Below are 22,963 nucleotides of genomic sequence, written 5' to 3'. Positions count from 1 at the left end.
CGTATGCGGGAGAGACGCCGGGAGAAGAACTACAAATCCCACACTCCCGTGAACTCCGTTGCTGCTACTCCTACTCTCGCGAGAGTTGCCTCCGGCCCGTCAGAGACTCACGGCCCCGGTTCCAGCTCCTCTGCTCTCTCTGATGATCCCATGCTGGTGGGTCGGGCTAAGCTCACTCCCGCTGAACGTCAGAGACGGATCCGAGCGGGTGAGTGTATCTACTGTGGTCAAGTCGGACATTTCCTTGCTGCATGTCCTCTCCGCCCAAAAGAGCGGGTTCACCAGTAGCTGTGGGGATACTGGTGAGTAAGACTGATGCCCCCACCAACACTAGACCTCGAACTCAAATACCTGCTAAACTGTGTATGAGTAAAATGTCCTTGCCCCTGTTAGCGTTGATTGACTCCGGTGCAGAGCAGAGTTTTTTAGATACTGAGTTAGTCTCTCAGGCTGGCATCAGCATTGAACCCCTTGAGACTCCTGTCAGAGTCTGTGCTTTAGACGGCAAGTCCTTAGCATTAGTAACTCACCGCACTGAACCTCTGTCTCTAATTCTGTCTGGAAACCACCGTGAGCTAATATAGTTTTTTGTTTTCTCTGCCCCTAAGACTCCTCTTGTTCTCGGACACCCGTGGTTAAAGCTACACAACCCCCAGATCGACTGGTCGACTAGTAAGATTATGGGATGGAGTAGTTTTTGTCATTCCTCGTGCCTGCAGTCTGCATTACCACCAGTAGATATTAGTGTTGCTCCTCCGCCCTGTGTTCCTCCTGACTTGTCTACTGTGCCCCCTGAATATCATGATGTCGGTGAGGTTTTCAGTAAGGAGAGAGCGTTATCCTTGCCACCTCATCGTCCGTATGATTGTGCTATTGAGCTGCTACCTGGTACCACTCTGCCTTCGAGTCGCCTGTACAACCTGTCACGTCCTGAGAGAGGTGCTATGGAAACCTACATTAATGACTCTCTGGCTGCAGGTCTCATCAGACCTTCTTCTTCGCCTCTAGGGGCAGGATTCTTTTTTGTTAGCAAGAAAGACAAGACTCTCCGCCCGTGTATTGATTTTCGAGGGTTAAACAATATCACGGTAAAGAACAAGTACCCTCTGCCATTAATCAGTTCTGCTTTTGAACCACTACAGGGAGCCACTGTCTTCAGCAAGCTGGATCTGCGAAACGCGTACCATCTGGTACGGATTCGGGAAGGAGATGAATGGAAGACAGCATTCAACACACCACTGGGTCACTTTGAGTACTTAGTGATGCCTTTTGGACTGACTAACGCTCCTGCAGTGTTTCAAGCACTGGTTAATGATGTTTTGAGAGATTTTTTGGACCGGTTTGTGTTTGTCTACCTGGATGACATTTTGATTTTTTCCTCTGACCTCGCAGAACATCAGCTTCATGTGCGCCAAGTGCTCCAGAGACTACTGGAGAACAAGCTGTTTGTGAAGGCTGAGAAGTGCGAGTTTCACGTCAGCTCTGTTGGATTTCTTGGTTACATCATTGAGAGTGGGCAGGTGAAGACGGATCCGGACAAGATCAAGGCGGTGGCAGAGTGGCCTGAACCATCCTCCAGAAAGCTCTTACAACGCTTCCTTGGATTTGCCAACTTTTACCGCCGGTTTATCCGTGATTACAGCAGAATTGCTGCGCCACTGACCAGGCTCACATCTCCTGCTGTTCCTTTTCGCTGGACTCCTGAGGCGGATCAGGCGTTTGCCTTATTAAAGGACCGCTTTACGTCCGCACCCATCCTGGTGCAACCTGACTCTTCTCTTCAGTTTGTTGTGGAGGTTGATGCCTCGGACATTGGTGTGGGGGCTGTTCTCTCCCAATGCTCCAGACCAGATAAGAAGTTACATCCCTGTGCTTTCTTCTCTCGACGCCTGTCTCCAGCTGAGAGCAACTACGACGTGGGAAATCGTGAGCTGTTAGCAGTGAAGTTGGCCCTGGAGGAATGGAGACACTGGTTGGAGGGTTCGGAGATCCCGTTTATTGTATGGACTGATCACAAAAATCTTGCTTACATCCAGTCAGCCAAACGACTGAATTCCCGCCAGGCTCGGTGGGCTTTATTCTTTGGTCGATTCGACTTCACCATTACTTACCGTCCTGGTTCCAAGAACATCAAGCCTGACGCGTTATCCCGGCAGTTTTCATCAGAGGAGTCACCAAGTGTTTCAGACACCATTCTGCCGGCAGCCTTGGTGGTGGGGACGTTAACCTGGGAGGTTGAGTCAGCGGTTCGGGAGGCTCAACGTGAAGAACCGGATCCAGGTACTGGCCCTGCTAATCGAATGTTTGTTCCTGTGTCAGTTCGCTCCCAGGTCCTGCAGTGGGGACACGTTTCCCGGTTCGCTTGCCATCCTGGGATGAGTAGGACTTTGTCACTCCTCAGACGACACTTCTGGTGGGCCACAATGGAGAGGGACGTCAAGGAATACGTCCTCGCCTGCACAGTCTGTGCCCGGGGAAAGACATTTCATCGGCCGCCTGTGGGGTTGCTCCGCCCATTACCCATACCTGGTCGCCCTTGGTCCCACATCGCCTTGGACTTTGTCACCGGTCTCCCACCTTCTAATGGTAAGACAGTGATACTTACCATTGTTGATCGGTTCTCCAAGGCCGTTCATTTCATTGGTCTTCCCAAGCTTCCTTCTGCACATGAGACAGCTGAACTCCTGACTAATCATGTTTTTCGTCTGCATGGTATTCCTGTGGACATCGTCTCAGACCGTGGTCCTCAGTTCATCTCTCAAGTTTGGAAGTCTTTTTGTCAAGCCCTCGGAGCCACTGTCAGTCTGTTTTCTGGTTTCCACCCTCAGACGAATGGACAGTCTGAGAGGGCTAATCAGGATTTGGAATCTGCCATACGTTGTGTCGCTGCTACTAATCCAACTTCTTGGAGTTCACAGTTATGTTGGATTGAATATGCGCATAATTCTCTCTCTTCTGCTGCCACTGGTGTATCTCCTTTTGAGGCCTCACTAGGTTACCAGCCACCACTGTTTCCAGCACAAGAGGAGGAGTTGGCTGTGCCATCTGTGCAGCATCACCTTCGACGCTGCCGCAAGGTTTGGAAGGACACTATGGATGCTTTGCTTCGGACAGCTGAGAGAAACAAGAGGATCGCGGATCGTCACAGGACCCCAGCTCCCGTCTACATCCCAGGTCAGAGAGTTTGGTTATCTTCCAGAGATATACCTTTGAAGACTGACTCCAGAAAACTGTCTCCCCGTTTCATTGGACCTTTTGAAATTGAGAAGATTATTAATCCTACCACTGTCAGACTCATCCTGCCAAAGTCTCTTAGGATTCATCCCTCATTTCATGTTTCTCAGCTAAAACCGGTCCTCACCAGTCCTCTGGTCCCTCCGACCAATCCCCCTCCTCCCGCCCGGATCATTGACAGTCAGCCAGCTTATTCAGTCAGACGACTGATGGATGTTAGACGTAGAGGCCGGGGCCTTCAGTATCTGGTAGATTGGGAGGGATACGGCTCAGAGGAGCGCTCCTGGGTTCCTCGTTCCCGCATCCTAGATGCTGGGATGGTTCGGGAGTTTCACCAGGCTTATCCTGAGAAACCTGGTAGATCGCCTAGAGGCTCTCATTAAGGGGGGGGTACTGTCATGTTATCACTGCCTGTAGTCTAGGGTTTCCTTTTGTTTCCTATGTTTCCCTGTCCTTTTGTCTCTTGTGTGTTTTCCCCTGGTTTGTCTAGTTTGTCAGTGTGTTGAGGGGTGTGGCCTTCCTCCTCCTCTTCCTCCTCTGGGCGGGCTCGGCTGGAGCAGCTGAGAACAATCTACCAATCATCACACCTGCAGTATATATACCCCGGTTTTCCTGCTACTCATCGCCAGATCGTTCCGTCACCCTCCGTGGTCTGTTCATCTGCCAGCTGTGGCTACTACCTACCTGCCTGCTCACTCCTGCACGCTGCTCCTGGATCAACCTGGAACCTGTTTTTGTTTAAATAAATATTCTTTTGTTCACTCTTTAAAGACTCTCGTGGTGTGCTGCTTTTGAGTCCACGTTTTTGTGAACTAGAACATAACATGATCAGAGTTTGCGAGTGATTGACAGCTGCTCAGAGACGGCAGGCTCCAGCTCGGCTCTGACTGGTTGTTTTCCTCCGGTCTGTGAAATCTTGCAGATGCCGTTAGGAGCACCGGAGGACACCGGATGAACATGATTTTTTTTCAGATTACCTGTCTCATGCACTACTGTCAGGATATAGTGACCGTTTTATAAAAATAACTTTTTTTAATCACATTTGCTCCATTTCTACCCACTGCAGATTTAATTGATGTTTTTTGAACCAAGGGGATTTTATGGCTTTTCATGATTGACACTTTTGGCTCAAACTTGTGTAAAACAGTGGTTCCTAACCCCTCAAAAAAAGCAACGTCTATTTGCACCTTCTTTTCACATGTCTACAAGTTATTTTTCCTTCCCAGATTGATTTATTTTACAAATTTAAGAGGTCTGAGGATGTAAAATGATCCATTAATTTACAGCAAAAAGCAAAGTTTAGAAAAAAAACCCCACAATTTAAGAGATCTTATCCTGTTAATCATCTTGTGCGTTCCCTGAAATTTCTCTTGCGAGTTGCAACTCCAGGAAGCTCTGTCTCGACAACAGGTTGGGAAAATCTGGTGTAGGATAACGTGCTCATAGCAAGTCGTACAAACCTTTCTAATAAATGTTCTTCTCACTGTCTTGTCATCAAAAGAAGATGAGGATTTCAGTGGAGTTGTGTCCGACGAGGCCTTTGGGCTGACGTCGGGGAAAGAATCGTATCCAGTGGTAGGCTGATAGGTGCAAGTTGTCTCGATTTTGGGTGGAGGGCACATTGCCAGGGCTGCAGAGTAGGGTGGAGGTTGCTGTCCTTCGGAGGAGTATGACAGTGGTGGTGGTGGTGGTGGTGGTGATGACACATCATAACCAGGAGCGTCCTGTGTCTCTTTAGATGTGAGGGAGTCTGCTGTATCTGACATTCTGGAGGAAACTGTGGATCAAACACAGAAGTTCAGTCAAATAAAAAGATCAACGTGTGCAAAACAAACACGGGTATGATGGTGTACACTCTGTTTAGCAGCTGTGTGAAGTTCCTGTTTTTCTAAATTATATTGTAGGGTTTACTCATTAACTTTGGCGTCTGAACTGCAATGAATACATTTATGGTTTCATTTAGTGAATCATTGTTTTATAGCTGCCTGTCAGCATGTACAGGGTTGCTAATATGAAATCTTGTTGCCCAAGAATGGTGTAAACATTAGGAAGTAAAACTTGCGCTGTGGTGCCACTTCTCTTACAATCAGCAAATATTCTGGGAAAATGACTGTTGTGTCATGACAAAAAAACGTCATGTGGTCTTGGATTCACCAACAGTCAAAAAATCCCTAGATTTTCGCAGAGTCTCTTTCCACCTTTAAGAAAAAGCTAAAGACCCAGCTCTTTCATGAACCCCTCCGCACCTAATGACATTGATGCTATTGATGATATTGATAATGATGATATTGAGGATGTTGCTGATGTTGATTAGGATATTCATGATGATGATGATGACATTGATGGCATTGTTGATAATGTAAATGATGACGATGACAAAAAAAATCTGCTTCTATCCACACTGTGCATCGCCTTTGTGCACTGCTTGTCAGCACCTGTGTCCGATCAGACTTGAAGCTGTCGTTGGCTCTTAGTCACGTTGTTCCCTCCTATCCAGATCCTTGCTTGTGTTGTGTGAACTCTCAGATGTACCTGGCTTTGGACAAAAGCGTCTGCTAAATGAAATTGTAGAATTGTAGAATTTTATCCCAGATTGAATTTCTAATTCACGTACATTTGTGTGAATAAACCATGGATGTATTAAGAGAACTGAAATTCCACACATGCTATTTAGTATGCTAAAACAGTATGTGAGATATTTTAGTATGTCCGAAACCTTAATATGAAACCAATAGTATGCGAATTGCATGCAACGCAGTATGCAACGCTGGACACTGCTAAGCCCCCAGGCAGAACGCCGGTTGTTGATCCCAATTTTCGTAGTTGCCAAACGGCGGTACTACAACTTCTGTGTCCGTCACGTTATGCCATTGGACCCAAAAAGACTTTTTCCCATAGACTTACATTGGGATAGAGATGTCTGTAACTCAGCGGATCATTTTTTTTAGCTTCAGTTTCAGGGTCCTGGTGTTGTGCATGCTGGCTCACTGTCGCACTGTCATGACTCACTGGTGAATAGAACAGAGCCATCATTGTTTGTAAAACCTGTGCATTTCCTACGTACTATGACAAGCCAAAATGTCTGCTGTTAAAAAATCCAATTATAGACCTTTATAGAGCCCTTACACTCCCTTAGACTTGGTTACCTTCAAAGCACCTACACATTCATTGTTCACAGGTGTTTTCATTTATTTTTCCTGATCAGATCTCTTCTCAAGGCTGGGCCTTCAACTGTCATCACTTTTCTGTTGAAGCTGTTAAAGGCACAATGAGTAGGATTTGACACAACATTTAAAGTGGCAGTAGGCAACAATATTTTGGCATAATTTGGCAAAAATTCCATAATAACCTTTCAGCATATTGTAATTCAAGTGATCTGAGAGAAAACTACACCTCTGCACCTCCTCATGGCTCTGTTTACAGGCTTTAGAAAATCTTGCCCGTGACGGCAGACTTTGACCAATCACAGGGCATTTCAGAGAGAGCGTTCCTATTGGCTGTTCCACAAAAGGAGATGCGCGTTCACGTCTGGTCTCTGCAGATAGTGAAAGCCTCGGTCAATGGCGGAACAACCTACTGGAAAGCTTGCTATTCCAGCATTGGCAGCAACTGCCTACACCTCAAAACAACCCAAAAAAAGAAAGACAGACTTTCAAAAAGACAGTCCAAACTGTTGATGTCGTTAGAAGGTAATGTGTAGCTCGCTGCGGTAGCCTCCTCAGATGTAGCGAGCACGTATGAAGCGCGTGCATATGCCCGTTCTCGTGTGGGGGGAGGGGCTTCGGACAGAGAGGGGAGAGCGGAGAGAGGAGAGAGAGGAGAGAGCAGCTCGAGGGGATGCAGGATTTTGCGTTTTCCGGATTTCTACGCACTGCAGCTTTAACGTTGGCCCCTCCTTCGTGGCTCAACGGGGGTTTTGCTGTGTTCAAACTATGAGCGACCAAAGCAACAAAACGGCCAGTGTGGCCGGCTACATTGTCAGCGAGTCGGCGTTCAAGTGTTGCTCAAGCGCTCCTTGACGTATTACATCGTTAAATAGCACTGGGAACTGGCTAACGGCATTTTCTTTTTGATCGAACGGAACCAGGGTGAAACATAAACGATTGGTTGACGCTTCACCGCGTCATTGGAGCACTGAAAAAAAAAAAAAAAAAAATATATATATATATATATATATATACACATATACATACATGCATACATACATGTACTGTGTATATATATATATGTATATATATATAGCACAAAGCATTTAAATACTGATTTGGAGGTTGATTACCATGGCAACGGTCAAAGCTTCAAAGCATGGGAGTCAGCCCTAGAGTCTATACATTGTTTTTTCATTTTGCCTTTAATAAAAGCACCGTGTGTGGGAGTGCAGGGCCTTTAATGTGTTTGATAAAGAAGCTTATTTCACAACTGTACACTCTTTTGCTTTAAAATAAAACTAAGTCACAAGGTTAAATGTAAAAAAAAAAGCATTTTGACACCACACAGAGCTTCCTTTTTCTCTCAGAAGAATTATTCATAGCTGCAGTGGATGAATGAGTGAATGAATGCTTTTATCAGTGATTGCACTGTTTAACCTACTGACGTGACCAGGACAACAGAAGTGTATTTGATATAATTTAGTTCCTTTTACTTAATAGCAGAGGAAGTGCTGTATAAGTCATGTTTGTACATTCCTTTAGATTAGAGGTCGACCGATAGTGGATTTTTAAAGGCAGATATAATATCGATAGTTTGGAGCAGGAAAAGCCGATATCTTCTTTACTTCTGCAGCAGTCTAGTCGACTACTTGTGCATACAGCGTTTTTAATAACATTTTTTGTCACTCTGAATTTAATAATTCGTAAGAGAATATCCTGAAGTGTGATTTGGTGGCTTACATTGTTGCATTATGTTCTATTTATTTACAATGGGCGATGTGCTGTTCTGTGGTTTACAGTATGACTGGCCACGATTACTTCTGTTGTGCATCCCGTTACCTTATTAAATGCCACTCTTACAAATATTAATGCTTGTGTATCTTCCCGTGGTAAAGAGGATCCTAAAGTGTGTGATATCATTTTATGGATAAGTTACAGTACGTGGCTGAATTGGTAAGCAAGTTACAGTAGCAGTTGAATAATTTATTTTCCTGCCTGTCTGCCTGTCTTGTATCGTGGACAAAGAGCTGATAGTGTTACGTTATTTATTCGAGATAATTTTTTTTTTTCCCTCTACCTTGAGTTTGTGTATGAAGCCTCCAAGCAAAACGGTGATTTACGTCTCTGTATGACTGGTGGAGGCTGTGCAGCCATCAGTCACTATCAGAGCCCAGTTCCACCGATAACAATAGTTTGTAAAACGTCATATCTACCTCTACTTTAGATAGCAGTATTATCATATACATGTAAACGTTGTTCTTTTCTCCCATACCTGTGAATACAGCAGAGCACCCAGAAATCCATAGGCCACATCAGTGATGTACAAGTAGTAGAAGGTGCAAGAACCCAAACATGATCACGTCCACAGTCAGAATCAGCAGAACACCGTACCAAATAGTGAAATCATAAGTCTGCAAATAACAGAGGAAGACATTAGTACGTTAATTCATTTCATTAATACATTTTTTTCTTTATATTTCTTAATATAGACAACAACAACAACAGCAATAAAGAAAACAATAACAGACAATACATGATGTGTTGATCAATATACATAAAAAATAATTTATAAAATTTAATTAAAAAAAATAATTTTATACTGAGAACTTGCACATTGCGCCACTATAAACGTACACATTTGAATATTTTTACTACACATTTATAATTTTTTATTTTGTTTTTTTAGCGTTTATTTCTTTATATATATTTTTTTATTTTTAATTGATATTATTTATTGCACACTAGCCTTATAGCCTAATGAGTATGTAATCCTGCATCTCACTGCACGAAATGAGCATTCGACAGATAAATCCTTTGACGCAGGTAATAATCAAGTATTTTGGAGCATAGTGTTGAAGATTGGATTCATAACACAGTATCTAAAACAGGATTTGCACATAATGGCTTAAATTCAACATGTTTTTAATAAGACCTGGAATATAAAAGGGATATACTGTAGTTGTTTGTACAGTGGATACAGTTGAGTAAAAACAGCTGTCATAGAGAACACATCTGAACCGGTAATTTTAATAATCAATAAATCTTCTGAGTATTTTCTCCATTCATAGATATTTTTTTAGTCCATAAACTGTCAGAAAATACTCTTTCTACCCTGCAGAGCCCAAGGTGACATCTTTAAAACTTTTATTTTAGTTGACCAACAGGCGAAAAACCAAAGAGATATTAACTTTACAATGATATAAAAAGATAAAATCTATCAAATCTTTGAATTAGAAAAGCTGGAACCAAAGAAACGCTCATTTATTTTTTTTAAAGGTCGATTAATTTATTGTCAGAATAGTTCCTGACTAAATTTCTGTCAAGCATCTTCATTAATTAAAGCTGAAGTCGGCGAGATTGGAGCAAATTTGATTAAAAAAAGTTATTTTTTATGAAACGGTCTCTATACCCTGTTTATGTATATTATGTTACGTTAATACCTATTTCTCTCCTCAAATGTTTTCAGAATCATCTTGTAGTGCACGGTTAAGCTGTAAAATTAGAAAGTTTGTGACCCGGCAGCCATGTTGAGATCAGGTTGAGATGGCTTGAAGGAAGTCAAGTACCGGTCACATGACCGGAGCACAGCCAATAGCAACGCTCTCTCTCTGAAATGACCTGTGATTGGTCAAAGATAGATAGATAGATAATAGATTTTTTAAAGCCTGAAAACAGAGCCACGAGGATGTGCAGAAGTCTAGTTATCTCTCAGAACACGTTAATCACAATATGCTGAAAGGTTATTATGGAATTTCTGCCCAATGATGCCAAAAAAATACTGCCTACTGCCACTTTAATCGACTAATCGTTTCAGCTCTACCTTCACATTGTGCCTCCTCTGATACTGTTTTCCAGCGCTTGCAATATGTATCCTCCTAAAGTCAAATTTTGGATGTTCCTTACAAGAAACATATGAAAGCTATAACTTCCAAGCTGATACGTGAGGCCAATGAAATGTCTGCACATCTATCTGCTTACAATAAACACAGATCATGATATCTGTATACAGGAAACATTTGTTCAGCCTGGTTGTCTGACCTGTGCAGAGAATGCAAGAATTGCGAAAGAAATGGCCAGTGTTGCTCCCATAGTGATGGCTACAGCAGTGGTGTCGTGGAAGGAGGCGATGGTTCCCACCATATGTGACAAGCACAGGGTGACCACAACCTGTAGGCACAAAATTCAATGTATTAAAGGGATAGTATGGAATAAATGTTTAAATAAAACACAGCAAAGTAATAAGCCTATACATTTTATGCCTGTATGTCTATGTTTTTTACTTTTCAGTTTTGCAGTTTGCGCATGTATCCTATATTCCCATCAGGTTACCCAAATTAAACAAATCCTAAGGATTTAATTTTATCTTAAAAAATACATTCCAGTAATTTAAGAAATCCAGGATGGTCAAAAGACAAACACACTACATAAATATCCTGGCATGACTGCCTGCCTTCACCTCAGCTAAAGGTTTTCAACTGATCAAAGCTAAATAATGGTACAGAAAAATAAAGTATTATAGGCTACATATTTCTATTTACAATAGCCTATTCCAGAACCAAATATAGGCTCTGGAAAAATGGGTATCCACAGGAGCCTTTATGCTGAATTGACACTGATTTTTACTCCTTTTTACTCCGCCAACATGATTCCAGTTTAAGTGTTAGAGATTGGGTTCAATTTTATAGCGGTGCTCCCAGAAACAAAACTGTTATTTTTAAAATCATAATCTTTTTGTGGATCATTACCAGGATCACATTAATGTCGCAATGTGAAGATTAAAGAGGCGACAATTTGTCATGTATTCAGATTGGCAGCTTAGGTTTTCCTTGTGTTTCCTTTGTTTCCCTGCCCTTGTGTCTCCTGTTTATGTTTCCCTGTTTGTCTGTCTGTGTGTTGGGAGGTGTGGCCTTCTGTCTCCTCCTCCTACTCCTCCTCTGGGCGGGCATGCAGGAGCAGCTGAAATCAATCATCACAATCACCAGCAGTATATCTACCCCGGTTTTCCTACAACTCATCGCCAGATCGTTCCGTCACCCACAGTGGTACAGTCACTAAATCAGGCTCCTAGATTTTGTACTCTTGTCTCTGCGGTTGCTCTTGTGTTTCTTTTTGGACTTGTTTGGACTAAACCTCGTTTTTTTGTTGCTCTATACTCAGGTCTGTTCTCCTGCCTGCTGTGGCTGCTTCAAGACCTGCCTGCTCACTCCTGCTCTCTGCTCCTGGATCTACCTGGAACCTTTTTGTTAAAATAAATATTATTTTTGTTCATACTTTAAAACGTCTCTTTGTGTGCTGCATTTGAGTCCACGCTGTTGTTTAAACCAGAACATAACAGAACGATCTGGCCATAACAATGGACTCAGCAGACACAAATGTTTTTCAGGAGGCTGTTTCCAGCCATGATATTTTGTTAGGACAACATCACCAATTACTTCAGGGGTTATTAGAGACCCAACAAGCCTTAGGAAAACAAATGTCTCAGATGGGAAAATGTTTGGAGACAATTTCAGGCAAATTAGCCCCATCCCCCGCTCTGCCTCCTCCTTCTCCGCCTCAGCCACTCAGAGAATCACCTGTTCCCCCACCTGAACCATATGCCGGTGATTTGGGGAGATGCAAAGGATTCCAGCTCCAATGTTCTCTGGTTTTTTCCCGACAACCAGTCACCTTCACCACAGACCAAGCCAAGGTAGCGTATGTTACGGGACTATTAAGAGGGAGAGCACTGGACTGGGCTGAAGCAATGTTGGGAAGAGGAGGGATAAATTCTTTGTCCTATGATTGTTTCATGAGTGAAATGAAGAAAGTTTTTGATCACCCTGTATGTATTGGAGACGCTGCTAAACATTTGCTTAACATACGACAGAGTCCAAGAAGTGTGGCGGAGTATTCTGTGGACTTCCGGATTCTGGCTGCGGAGGCTGGATGGAATGACGAGGCATTAAAAGGAGTTTTTCTACACGGGTTGTGTGAGCAGTTAAAGGATGAACTTGCTGTCCGTGATGATACTAACTCCCTTGATGCTCTTATTGATCTGTCTATAAGACTGGACAACCGTATGCGGGAGAGACGCCGGGAGAAGAACTACAAATCCCACACTCCCGTGAACTCTTTTGCCGCTACCCCTACTCTCGCGAGAGTTGCCTCCAGCCCGTCAGAGACTCTCGGCTCCGGTTCCAGCTCCTCTGCTCAGCCTGATGAACCCATGCAGGTGGGCAGGGCTAATCTCACTCCCGCTGAACGTCAGAGACGGATCCGAGCGGGTGAGTGTATCTACTGTGGTCAAGTCGGACATTTCCTTGCTGCATGTCCTCTCCGCCCAAAAGAGCGGGCTCACCAGTAGCTGTGGGGATACTGGTGAGTAAAACTGATGTCTCCACCAACACTAGACCTCGAACTCAAATACCTGCTAAACTGTGTATGAGTAACATGTCCTTGCCCCTGTTAGCATTGATTGACTCAGGTGCAGAGCAGAGTTTTCTAGATGCTGAGTTAGTCTCTCAGGCTGGCATCAGCATTGAACCTCTGGAGTGTCCTGTCAGAGTCTGTGCTTTAGACGGCAAGTCTTTAGCGTTAGTCACTCACCACACTGAACCTCTGTCTCTAATTCTGTCTGGAAACCACCGTGAGCTAATACAGTTTTTTTGTTTTCTCTGCCCCTAAGACTCCTCTTGTTCTCGGACACCCGTGGTTAAAGCTACACAACCCCCAGATCGACTGGTCGACTAGTAAGATTATGGGTTGGAGTAGTTTTTGTCATTCCTCGTGCCTGCAGTCTGCATTACCACCAGTAGATATCAGTGTTGCTCCTCCGCCCTGTGTTCCTCCTGACTTGTCTACTGTGCCCCCTGAATATCATGATGTCGGGGAGGTTTTCAGTAAGGAGAGAGCGTTATCCTTGCCACCTCATCGTCCGTATGATTGTGCTATTGAGCTGCTACCTGGTACCACTCTGCCTTCAAGCCGCCTGTACAACTTGTCACGTCCTGAGAGAGGTGCTATGGAGACCTACATTAATGACTCTCTGGCTGCAGGCCTCATCAGACCTTCCTCTTCGCCTCTAGGGGCAGGATTCTTTTTTGTAAGCAAGAAAGACAAGACTCTCCGCCCGTGTATTGATTTTCGAGGGTTAAACAATATCACAGTAAAGAACAAGTACCCTCTACCATTAATCAGTTCTGCTTTTGAACCACTACAGGGAGCTACTGTCTTCAGCAAGCTGGATCTGCGAAACGCGTACCATCTGGTACGGATTCGGGAAGGAGATGAATGGAAGACAGCATTCAACACACCACTGGGTCACTTTGAGTACTTAGTGATGCCTTTTGGACTGACTAACGCTCCTGCAGTGTTTCAAGCACTGGTTAATGATGTTTTGAGAGATTTTTTGGACCGGTTTGTGTTTGTCTACCTGGATGACATTTTGATTTTTTCTTCTGATCTCGCAGAACATCAGCTCCATGTGCACCAAGTGCTCCAGAGGCTACTGGAGAACAAGCTGTTTGTGAAGGCTGAGAAGTGCGAGTTTCACGTAAGCTCTGTTGGATTCCTTGGTTACATCATCGAGAGTGGGCAGGTGAAGACGGATCCGGAAAAGATCAAGGCGGTGGCAGAGTGGCCGGAACCATCCTCCAGAAAGCTATTACAACGCTTCCTTGGATTCGCCAACTTTTACCGCCGGTTCATCCGTGATTACAGCAGAATTGCTGCACCACTGACCAAGCTCACATCCCTCGCTGTTCCTTTTCGCTGGACTCCTGAGGCGGACCAGGCGTTTGCCTTATTAAAGGACCGCTTTACGTCCGCACCTATCCTGGTGCAACCTGACTCTTCTCTTCAGTTTGTTGTGGAGGTTGATGCCTCGGACATTGGTGTGGGGGCTGTCCTCTCCCAACGCTCCAGACCAGATAAGAAATTACGTCCCTGTGCTTTCTTCTCTCGACGCCTGTCTCCAGCTGAGAGCAACTACGACGTGGGAAATCGTGAGCTGTTAGCAGTGAAGTTGGCCCTGGAGGAGTGGAGACACTGGTTGGAGGGTTCGGAGATCCCGTTTATTGTATGGACTGATCACAAGAATCTTGCTTACATTCAGTCAGCCAAACGACTGAATTCCCGCCAGGCTCGGTGGGCTTTATTATTTGGTCGATTCGACTTCACCATTACTTACCGTCCTGGTTCCAAGAACATCAAGCCTGACGCGTTATCCCGGCAGTTTTCATCAGAGGAGTCACCAAGTGTTTCAGACACCATTCTGCCGGCAGCCTTGGTGGTGGGGACATTGACCTGGGAGGTTGAGTCAGCGGTTCGGGAGGCTCAACGTGAAGAACCGGATCCAGGTACTGGCCCCGCTAATCGTTTGTTTGTTCCTGTGTCAGTTCGCTCCCAGGTCCTGCAGTGGGGACACGTTTCCCGGTTCGCTTGCCATCCTGGGATAAGTAGGACTTTGTCACTCCTCAGACGACACTTCTGGTGGGCCACAATGGAGAAGGACGTCAAGGAATACGTTCTCGCCTGCACAGTCTGTGCCCGGGGAAAGACATCTCATCGGCCGCCTGTGGGATTGCTCCGCCCATTACCCATACCTGGCCGCCCTTGGTCCCACATCGCCTTGGATTTTGTCACTGGTCTTCCTCCTTCTAATGGTAAGACAGTGATACTTACCATTGTTGATCGGTTCTCCAAGGCCGTTCATTTCATTGGCCTTCCCAAGCTGCCTTCAGCACATGAGACAGCTGATCTCTTGACTAACCATGTTTTTCGTCTGCATGGTATTCCTGTGGACATCGTTTCAGACCGTGGTCCTCAGTTCATCTCTCAGGTCTGGAAGTCTTTTTGTCAAGCCCTTGGAGCCACTGTCAGTCTGTCTTCTGGTTTCCACCCTCAGACGAATGGACAGTCAGAGAGGGCTAATCAGGATTTGGAATCCGCCATACGTTGTGTTGCTGCTATTAATCCATCTTCTTGGAATTCACAGTTATGTTGGCTTGAATATGCGCATAATTCTCTTTCTTCTGCTGCCACTGGTGTTTCTCCTTTTGAGGCCTCATTAGGTTACCAGCCTCCACTGTTTCCAGCACAAGAGGAGGAGTTGGCTGTGCCATCTGTGCAGCACCACCTTCGACGCTGCCGCAAGGTCTGGAGGGACACTATGGCTGCGTTACTTCGTACGGCTGAGAGAAACAAGAGGATCGCGGATCGTCACAGGACCCCGGCTCCTGTCTACATCCCAGGTCAGAGAGTTTGGTTGTCCTCCAGAGACATTCCGTTGAAGACTGACTCCAGAAAACTGGCTCCTCGTTTCATCGGACCGTTTGAGATAGAGAGAATTATTAACCCTTCCACAGTCAGACTCATCCTGCCTAAGTCCCTAAGGATTCATCCTTCGTTCCATGTCTCCCAGTTGAAACCGGTCCTCACCAGTCCTCTGGTCCCTCCAACCAATCCCCCTCCTCCCGCCCGGATCATTGACAACCAGCCAGCGTATACGGTCAGGCGACTGATGGATGTTAGACGCCGAGGCCAGGGGTTTCAGTATCTGGTGGACTGGGAGGGATACGGCCCAGAGGAGCGCTCCTGGGTACCTCGTTCCCGCATCCTGGATGCTGCTATGGTTCGGGAGTTTCATCAGGCTCATCCTGAGAAACCTGGAAGATAGCCTGGAGGCTCTCGTTAAGGGGGAGGTACTGTCATGTATTCAGATTGGCAGCTTAGGTTTTCCTTGTGTTTCCTTTGTTTCCCTGCCCTTGTGTCTCCTGTTTATGTTTCCCTGTTTGTCTGTCTGTGTGTTGGGAGGTGTGGCCTTCTGTCTCCTCCTCCTACTCCTCCTCTGGGCGGGCATGCAGGAGCAGCTGAAATCAATCATCACAATCACCAGCAGTATATCTACCCTGGTTTTCCTACAACTCATCGCCAGATCGTTCCGTCACCCACAGTGGTACAGTCACTAAATCAGGCTCCTAGATTTTGTACTCTTGTCTCTGCGGTTGCTCTTGTGTTTCTTTTTGGACTTGTTTGGACTAAACCTCGTTTTTTTGTTGCTCTATACTCAGGTCTGTTCTCCTGCCTGCTGTGGCTGCTTCAAGACCTGCCTGCTCACTCCTGCTCTCTGCTCCTGGATCTACCTGGAACCTTTTTGTTAAAATAAATATTATTTTTGTTCATACTTTAAAACGTCTCTTTGTGTGCTGCATTTGAGTCCACGCTGTTGTTTAAACCAGAACATAACACAATTAGGTCCCAAAATTGTGAGCAAAGTAAAACAGTCAAATCTAAGAAAAACAACATGCAAAAAACTAGACCACATTTGAATTTGACTCTCATTTTATTTAAAGCTCTACGGTGGTATTTAACTGCGGATTGTTATCGTATGGATTAATATGATTAATCACTATTACGCACGGGGGAACATGGTGACCTTCAGATCTTCAACATGTCAGGGTGGATTAGTTTAAAAAGAGTCATTATCTGTTCTTGGCAGCATATTTCAGCTGTTGTTTTGTATGTGAAACTCTGCACGTAACAGACGATTTTCTCTGAGGAAAACTCTCACAGGATTCCCAAACTGTCTAGTGGATTAACCCTGATTGTCACAGCCTCTAACGCACCCACCTAACCACGTATTCTTTCTGTTCTCACAACGTGCCCAAAAGCGCCACAGGTGCGCCAAAGGAGCCTACAGCCACGAAATCTGAGGACAGACAGGACGGACATCTACTGTATCTGAAACATGACCAAACATTAATGCATGCTAGCCTAAATAAAGCACAACAAGGTAGCCCTAGTTTTAAGCCTATATACATTTTAAGCCTGTTATGATACATAAAATACGTTCCTGCGCGCATGCAGACCTGTCCTTATATTCACATCGGGTGGAATTGATCTTGATTTAATTTGATCTTGAAGAATATATCCCACTAAGTAAAAAAAAAAAGAAAGAAATTTCATCAAAAGGAAATTAGAGGTGAATAAATAATGAAAGGTGGGTGGGTTCACATTAAGTTACATTAAGAAGTAACATAAGCTTTATTTATCACTACAAATTATTCTAACAAATTAATGCAACTTTTCAAATGTTTTATCAGTCTTTCAGTCGCCATTATGTGTCTATCTCAGATTTTTTTTAAAATGTCATACACTTCCTATAATCTGATCGTCCATTCTCCTTTGATATAGCCTCGATAACTCCCAATATTGCACTTCTTGGAGTGATTTGCAAGGAAATTTGAAAAAGCATTTCAGAGAAAACAAAAACGTGACTTCTAAAGTGAATTCGTTATTGGGACTAGAAATACCTGTTGTTCTCCACACAGTTCACACCTGTGTGAGGTTGGAAAATATCCTCTGATGAAAGATGCGCATAGAATGTCATGATGCGGCGCCATGACATTCTATGCGCATGCGTGGAAAGGTGCACGAATGTCATGACGTCACGAGCAATGCCGCTGCAATGTCATGACGTCACGATCTAAGCCGCTGGATTGTAATGACGTCACTGTGATGAGTATCTGATCCCATCAGATCAAAGGAAGTGTGTTTAGGACTACACCTATAGCCAGCCAACCCAGGGATTCTCATTATTTTTCACATCAGGCAAACCTGCACTTTGAAGAGTTTTGAGGACAGCGATGTATCCAAATAATTTCCTCAACGGCCCACAGATGGAGAAATCCCTCCATGCGTCAGAGGAGCTTAAACAGCTTCCAAAAGTCTTTTATCACCAATCTCAACCTAACCAACTGGAGTTAGAGAAACAGTTGCTGACAGTGGAGTTGGAAAAAATGAGGAAGGAAAGTGTCAGGCACCTGCAACTTGTGCAAGATCTGCAACACCAACTGATGGATGCAAGGACGCAAACGAAAAGGGAGATAAAGGAAAAGGGGACGCTGGATTCCTTAATAAGGGCACTTCAGGTGGACTTAGATGACATCACAAAGAAAAATAACACCCAGAAAAGAGAGCTGGAGACAGAGACTGCTGAGGTGGCCAGACTTCAACATCTGGACAAGGTAAACCAAGCAGAGATTGAAGACCTGAGGAAAGCATATAACGCCAAGCATCATGCAGCTCAGCATGACAAAAAGAAGGTGGTCAGACTTGATCAACTGACCCAGACGATGCAGAGGAAGACCGAAAACATCGATAAGACCTTGACTGATCAATTGGCCCTGCTTGAATCTCAGATAGGCGCAAGAAAGACAGAGAATGAGAATTTGTGGGAACAAGTTAAAGAACTGCAGAAAACCAAGAAAATCACAGCTGATGAGAACCGGAGCCTTATTGCGAAGGTGGGCCACCTTGAATCACTGAAACAAGAAGAGACTGAACGTTTGTTGGCAGTAGTCTGTGATCTTCAGCACCAGTTAAGAAAAGGTCAGGAACTCATCAGGGATAAAAATGAGGAAATACAGAAGCTGACAAAAGAGCTGAATCAAGCACTGCATGATCTTCAGAAAAAGGAAGCCTCTCTGAGTGAGCAGAACAGGAGCGCCTTCGATGAGCTGGCTCGACTTGAGTCTCTGACAGCAAAAGAAAATGAGGACAAGAGAAAGCTGAAGACAACTGTTCAGTATCTCCAGAACCAAGTGCAGGTGGATAATGAACACATGTACCGAATGGACAATCACATAACAATCCAAACCAGGCAAATTGGTATTTATAAGGAACAGTTAGAAGAATATCACACCCTAACAACCGATTTGAAGCAATCAGTCTGTGAACTTAAACGCCAGCAAAAGGTGAGGCAGGGGGTGGAGATAGTAGCTGGCGTTGAGCAGCAGAGAGATGAGAACTTCTCTGAGACGACACCTGGGGATCAGAGCGATGAGACCTTCTTTGGCGCTACAGTTGAGATTCAGAGCACTGAAACCTTCTTTTACGCTACATCTGAGGATCAGAGCGAGGAGACCTTCTATGACACTGCATCTGAGGATCAGAGCAAGGAGAGCTTCTATGACACTGCACCTGAGAATCAGAGCGAGGAGAGCTTCTATGACACTGCATCTGAGAATCAGAGCGATGATACCTTCAATGACGCTACATCTGAGGATCAGAGCGATGAGACCTTCAATGACGCTAAATCTGGGGATCAGAGGGATGAGAGCCTCCCAGAGTCTCCAGCTTCTGGGTCTCGGACCAGAAGTTTCTTGCGCCGCCGTGCTAAACTTGTACTGATTGTAGGTCTTCCTCTTGCCATGGCCACTGCAGGTATAGACGTAGCTCTAGACCTCTTTGGCATTAACTTCTAAACTACAATCCCTACAAACTACAACTCCACTTTAGAAATATAGATTATGAATATGATAAACATAATTTATATTTCTAAATGTATGGGCACGGTGGTGCAGTGGTGAGCACTGTCACCTCACAGGAGGCAGGCCTTTCCGTGTGGAGTTTGCATGTTCTCTCCGTGTCTGCATGGGTTGACTCCGGGTGCTCTGGTTTCCTCCCACAGTCCAAAGACATGCAGCCTAGGTGTGAGTGTGAATCATGACCTCTCACCTAACGTGAGCTGTGAAGGCTCATAGTGGGTGAGAGGTACGGGCGGCTGTGGTTCAGGAGGTAGAGAGGATCGAACTACTAATCGTGACGATTAGTAGTTCGATCCCCGGCTCCTCCGGTCCGCATGTTGAAGTGTCCTTGAGCAAGATACTGAACCCAAAATTGCTCCCGAAGGCTGAGCCATCGGTGTGAATGTTTAAAAAAAATAAAAAAATAAAAATTAATAACAACAAGAATTTTGAAGGGTATGGAATCTGTAAATCAAAAAATAAATTAAATAAGAACACTTGAGTATCATAATAATGACAAAATTGAAAAACAAAATACAAAATGAACACTTTACATACAAAGAAACATGTAATACATTTATGTTGCATACACACATTATGTAAAATATTACTGTAATAAAGAAAATTGTAGTAAGAATGGTAGAAGAGTGTATATATCTATATATATCTATATAGATATATATAGATATATATGAACTTATTAAAAATGTAAAGTCTCCTGCACACTCAAGGGGAACCTCCACCAATCATGCACTGACATCACTTGTAGCCAAACCATATTCACTGGTAATATCTAATTGTTCAACAGCGATGACAGTGTGGAAACATTGTGGAGCACAATGTAGAACAAGTTAAAATAAAAGAACACATAAAATGAGACTTATGTCCATGGCTCTATTGCCCCAGTGCATGCTGGGAGGGTTCCCAGCACACCTAACTCATGTAACTGCAATCACATGAACATCAACACTCAACCAATCATATGAACACTGATCTTGGTTTCAACCCTCTACTCAGTGGGCCTTTATTTCAAAATAAGAGCACACAAGATCACTTCATCCAAGATTAACAAATCAATCCTCAAACTAGGTTCAAAGAACCTTCCTTTCTTGAAAATAATGTCACCATTAAAAGCGCTCTTACAGGCCTCACTCCATTGGAAGTGCCTCCCTTTCTCTGCGAGCTGGTGCAAAGGGCGAGCAATGGCTGCAAAACCTTTTACAAAATGCCTATAATATGTGGTTAGCCCTCTATTGAGAGCATCATGACCGGCTGCATCACCACCTGGTATGGCAACTGCTCCGATCAGGATCGACGGCGGCTTCAGAGAGTGGTGCGGTCGGCCCAACGGCTCACAGGTGGAGTGCTGCCTAACTTGGAGGACATATACACCAAGAGATGTATAACCAAGGCAAACAAGATCATCGCTGATCCCAGCCACCCGAGCCACGGCCTCTTCATCATGAAGCAGTCCAAGAGGAAGCCTGGCTACAACTTGAAGCACTGAACCTCGGCATGTTTTTACGGACAGGACGTTCCCTAACCCTCCACCTTAGCAGGATCTGCCATCACGCCCTCAGCAAAGATGAAATGCCCGAGGTTCTGGAGTAGCGTGGAAAAACAAGTTACTGTCCAAGGGACAGTTTAACTTTAAGACTGGCATCCCCTGTGTCAGTCTCGTGTAAGGTCAAGTGAGTCCTGCCTAGGTCGGTCTCCCCCTGATTAAACAGATGTGCCGGTGCAGTAACTGTCTAACTGCTTTTAGCCCTCCTCTTCCACCCCAAACTGCCAAAGCATTTCTCAAGTTAGTTTTAGTTCCACAGTGGGTAGATGACAGAATTATATGCAGTGTATTGATAGTATGTATCTCTCAATGATCACATGTCACTTCCTCTTCCAAACACTAGATGGTAGGCATGACTTAGAAATGGAAAGACTGAGGGACTATGTTCAAACGTCCTTGGCTTCATATTTCGTATTTATTTCTTAATACTAACAATGTGCGTTCTAAAGACTGCTAAGTCCAAGCCACCAAAAACAAATAGACCTCTATTTAGTTTACACAAGTATATACGTTTACTTCAGTAACCTTGTAATGGTGTGCTACCTTGGCCTCCTTCGAAAAACAGATTTTAATATCAAGGAATAAATTAAATAATTACAATAACGTCTAAAGTATCTGTATTTAATGCTTTATGGTACCTATATACCCATTCATGTTGCCTGTAACGGAGCTGTGATATTTCTGGGACAAAGAACTTTTAATATTGAAAGAGTGTCCACCAAGCTCTCAGTTTATTTATGGAGTGCATAAACAGCTGGAGTACCAGCATCTCTCTGAGCAGTTTCTCCACAGCAGCCCATCACTAAAAGAGTCTCCCAGGGCTCAGGCCTGCACCTTCCGGTCTGCTGTTTAGACTTTAAAATCTCATTGAAATGCTGTATATTTGATTATCTTGAAAGACAGAAACTTTATTTTCCCCTTGCGGGCAAAACAAGCAATTCAGGGAAATGCCTATCAGTGTCAAATGATAAGAGATTGGTGTTGTTTCTATGTCCATACAGCTTCATGGCAGCAGTCACAGGTACGTCACCCCACCATTGTACCATAACCCTTGTGTGGTGTTCATGTTTTTGTTACTCAGCCAATGTCCGCCGGTCAGTTGGACCCACCCCATTATTGGGTTTTTAAATCAATACAGCCATAACAATTTATTTAAAAATACTTAACAGATGTTTACTTTATCCCAATTACAAGCAATATAGACAGCATATGGTTAATATTTGCCATTTACTTCTGTAGGATATTATTTATGAACAAAAGTGCTATTTGTTTTTTGTGATAAAATGTAATAAAAAATAAAAATCAATTATAATGAAGATATGGGTGGAAAAAAACATTTATCTTGAACAAATATAAATGAAACAATGTTTTTATTGATGTTTATTTCTTTGAACTTAATTAAAATTCATGTCAGTCTACACAACACGAACCCCATTGAACACATAGCCTATTCATGCCAGCTTATACAACACATGAGGGGCAGAGTTTTACTGTGTGTGTGTTGCATCTTTTGACATCCATATTTCTCCACTTGCTGGCTGCTGAGGGGCTCGTTTTTGAGCTGCCTGATGGACAGTCTCATCCTCTTCTTCATACTCATTGTCAGACTCTGAATTGACAGAAATGTGTTCCTAATATTCTGAAAACTCTTCCTCTTCATCTTCATCTTCATCTTCCAAAAGTTCTCTCTCTTCTAAAATCATTTCTAAAGCCCTCTGAGCAGAGAGTCT

At 44.1% G+C, this 22,963-nt stretch overlaps 1 protein-coding gene and 2 pseudogenes across 1 annotated transcript; 1 reads left to right on the top strand and 2 right to left on the bottom strand.

Annotated features, from left to right (window-relative positions):
- LOC119498630 overlaps positions 1–5,855 on the bottom strand; it is a 30,576-nt pseudogene extending 24,721 nt beyond the window's left edge.
- A 2,715-nt stretch (positions 5,856–8,570) lies between these two features.
- LOC119498631 overlaps positions 8,571–22,963 on the bottom strand; it is a 74,171-nt pseudogene continuing 59,778 nt past the window's right edge.
- Positions 18,058–20,114, top strand: LOC119498625 (DNA repair protein RAD50-like). The gene is made up of 2 exons (XM_037787645.1): positions 18,058–19,634; positions 19,894–20,114. Exon 1 carries the CDS (start codon positions 18,161–18,163, stop codon positions 19,625–19,627), a length of 1,467 nt encoding a protein of 488 aa, XP_037643573.1. The 5' UTR covers positions 18,058–18,160; the 3' UTR covers positions 19,628–19,634; positions 19,894–20,114.

Source organism: Sebastes umbrosus, chromosome 12, assembly GCF_015220745.1.
Source record: "Sebastes umbrosus isolate fSebUmb1 chromosome 12, fSebUmb1.pri, whole genome shotgun sequence".
Classification (NCBI taxonomy): domain Eukaryota; kingdom Metazoa; phylum Chordata; class Actinopteri; order Perciformes; family Sebastidae; genus Sebastes; species Sebastes umbrosus.
This window is presented reverse-complemented; position numbering and strand designations above follow the sequence as displayed.

Bases quoted from the DNA above. Each gene is read 5' to 3' on its own strand.
- LOC119498625 (XM_037787645.1), top strand. From the start codon at position 18,161: ATGAGGAAGGAAAGTGTCAGGCACCTGCAACTTGTGCAAGATCTGCAA.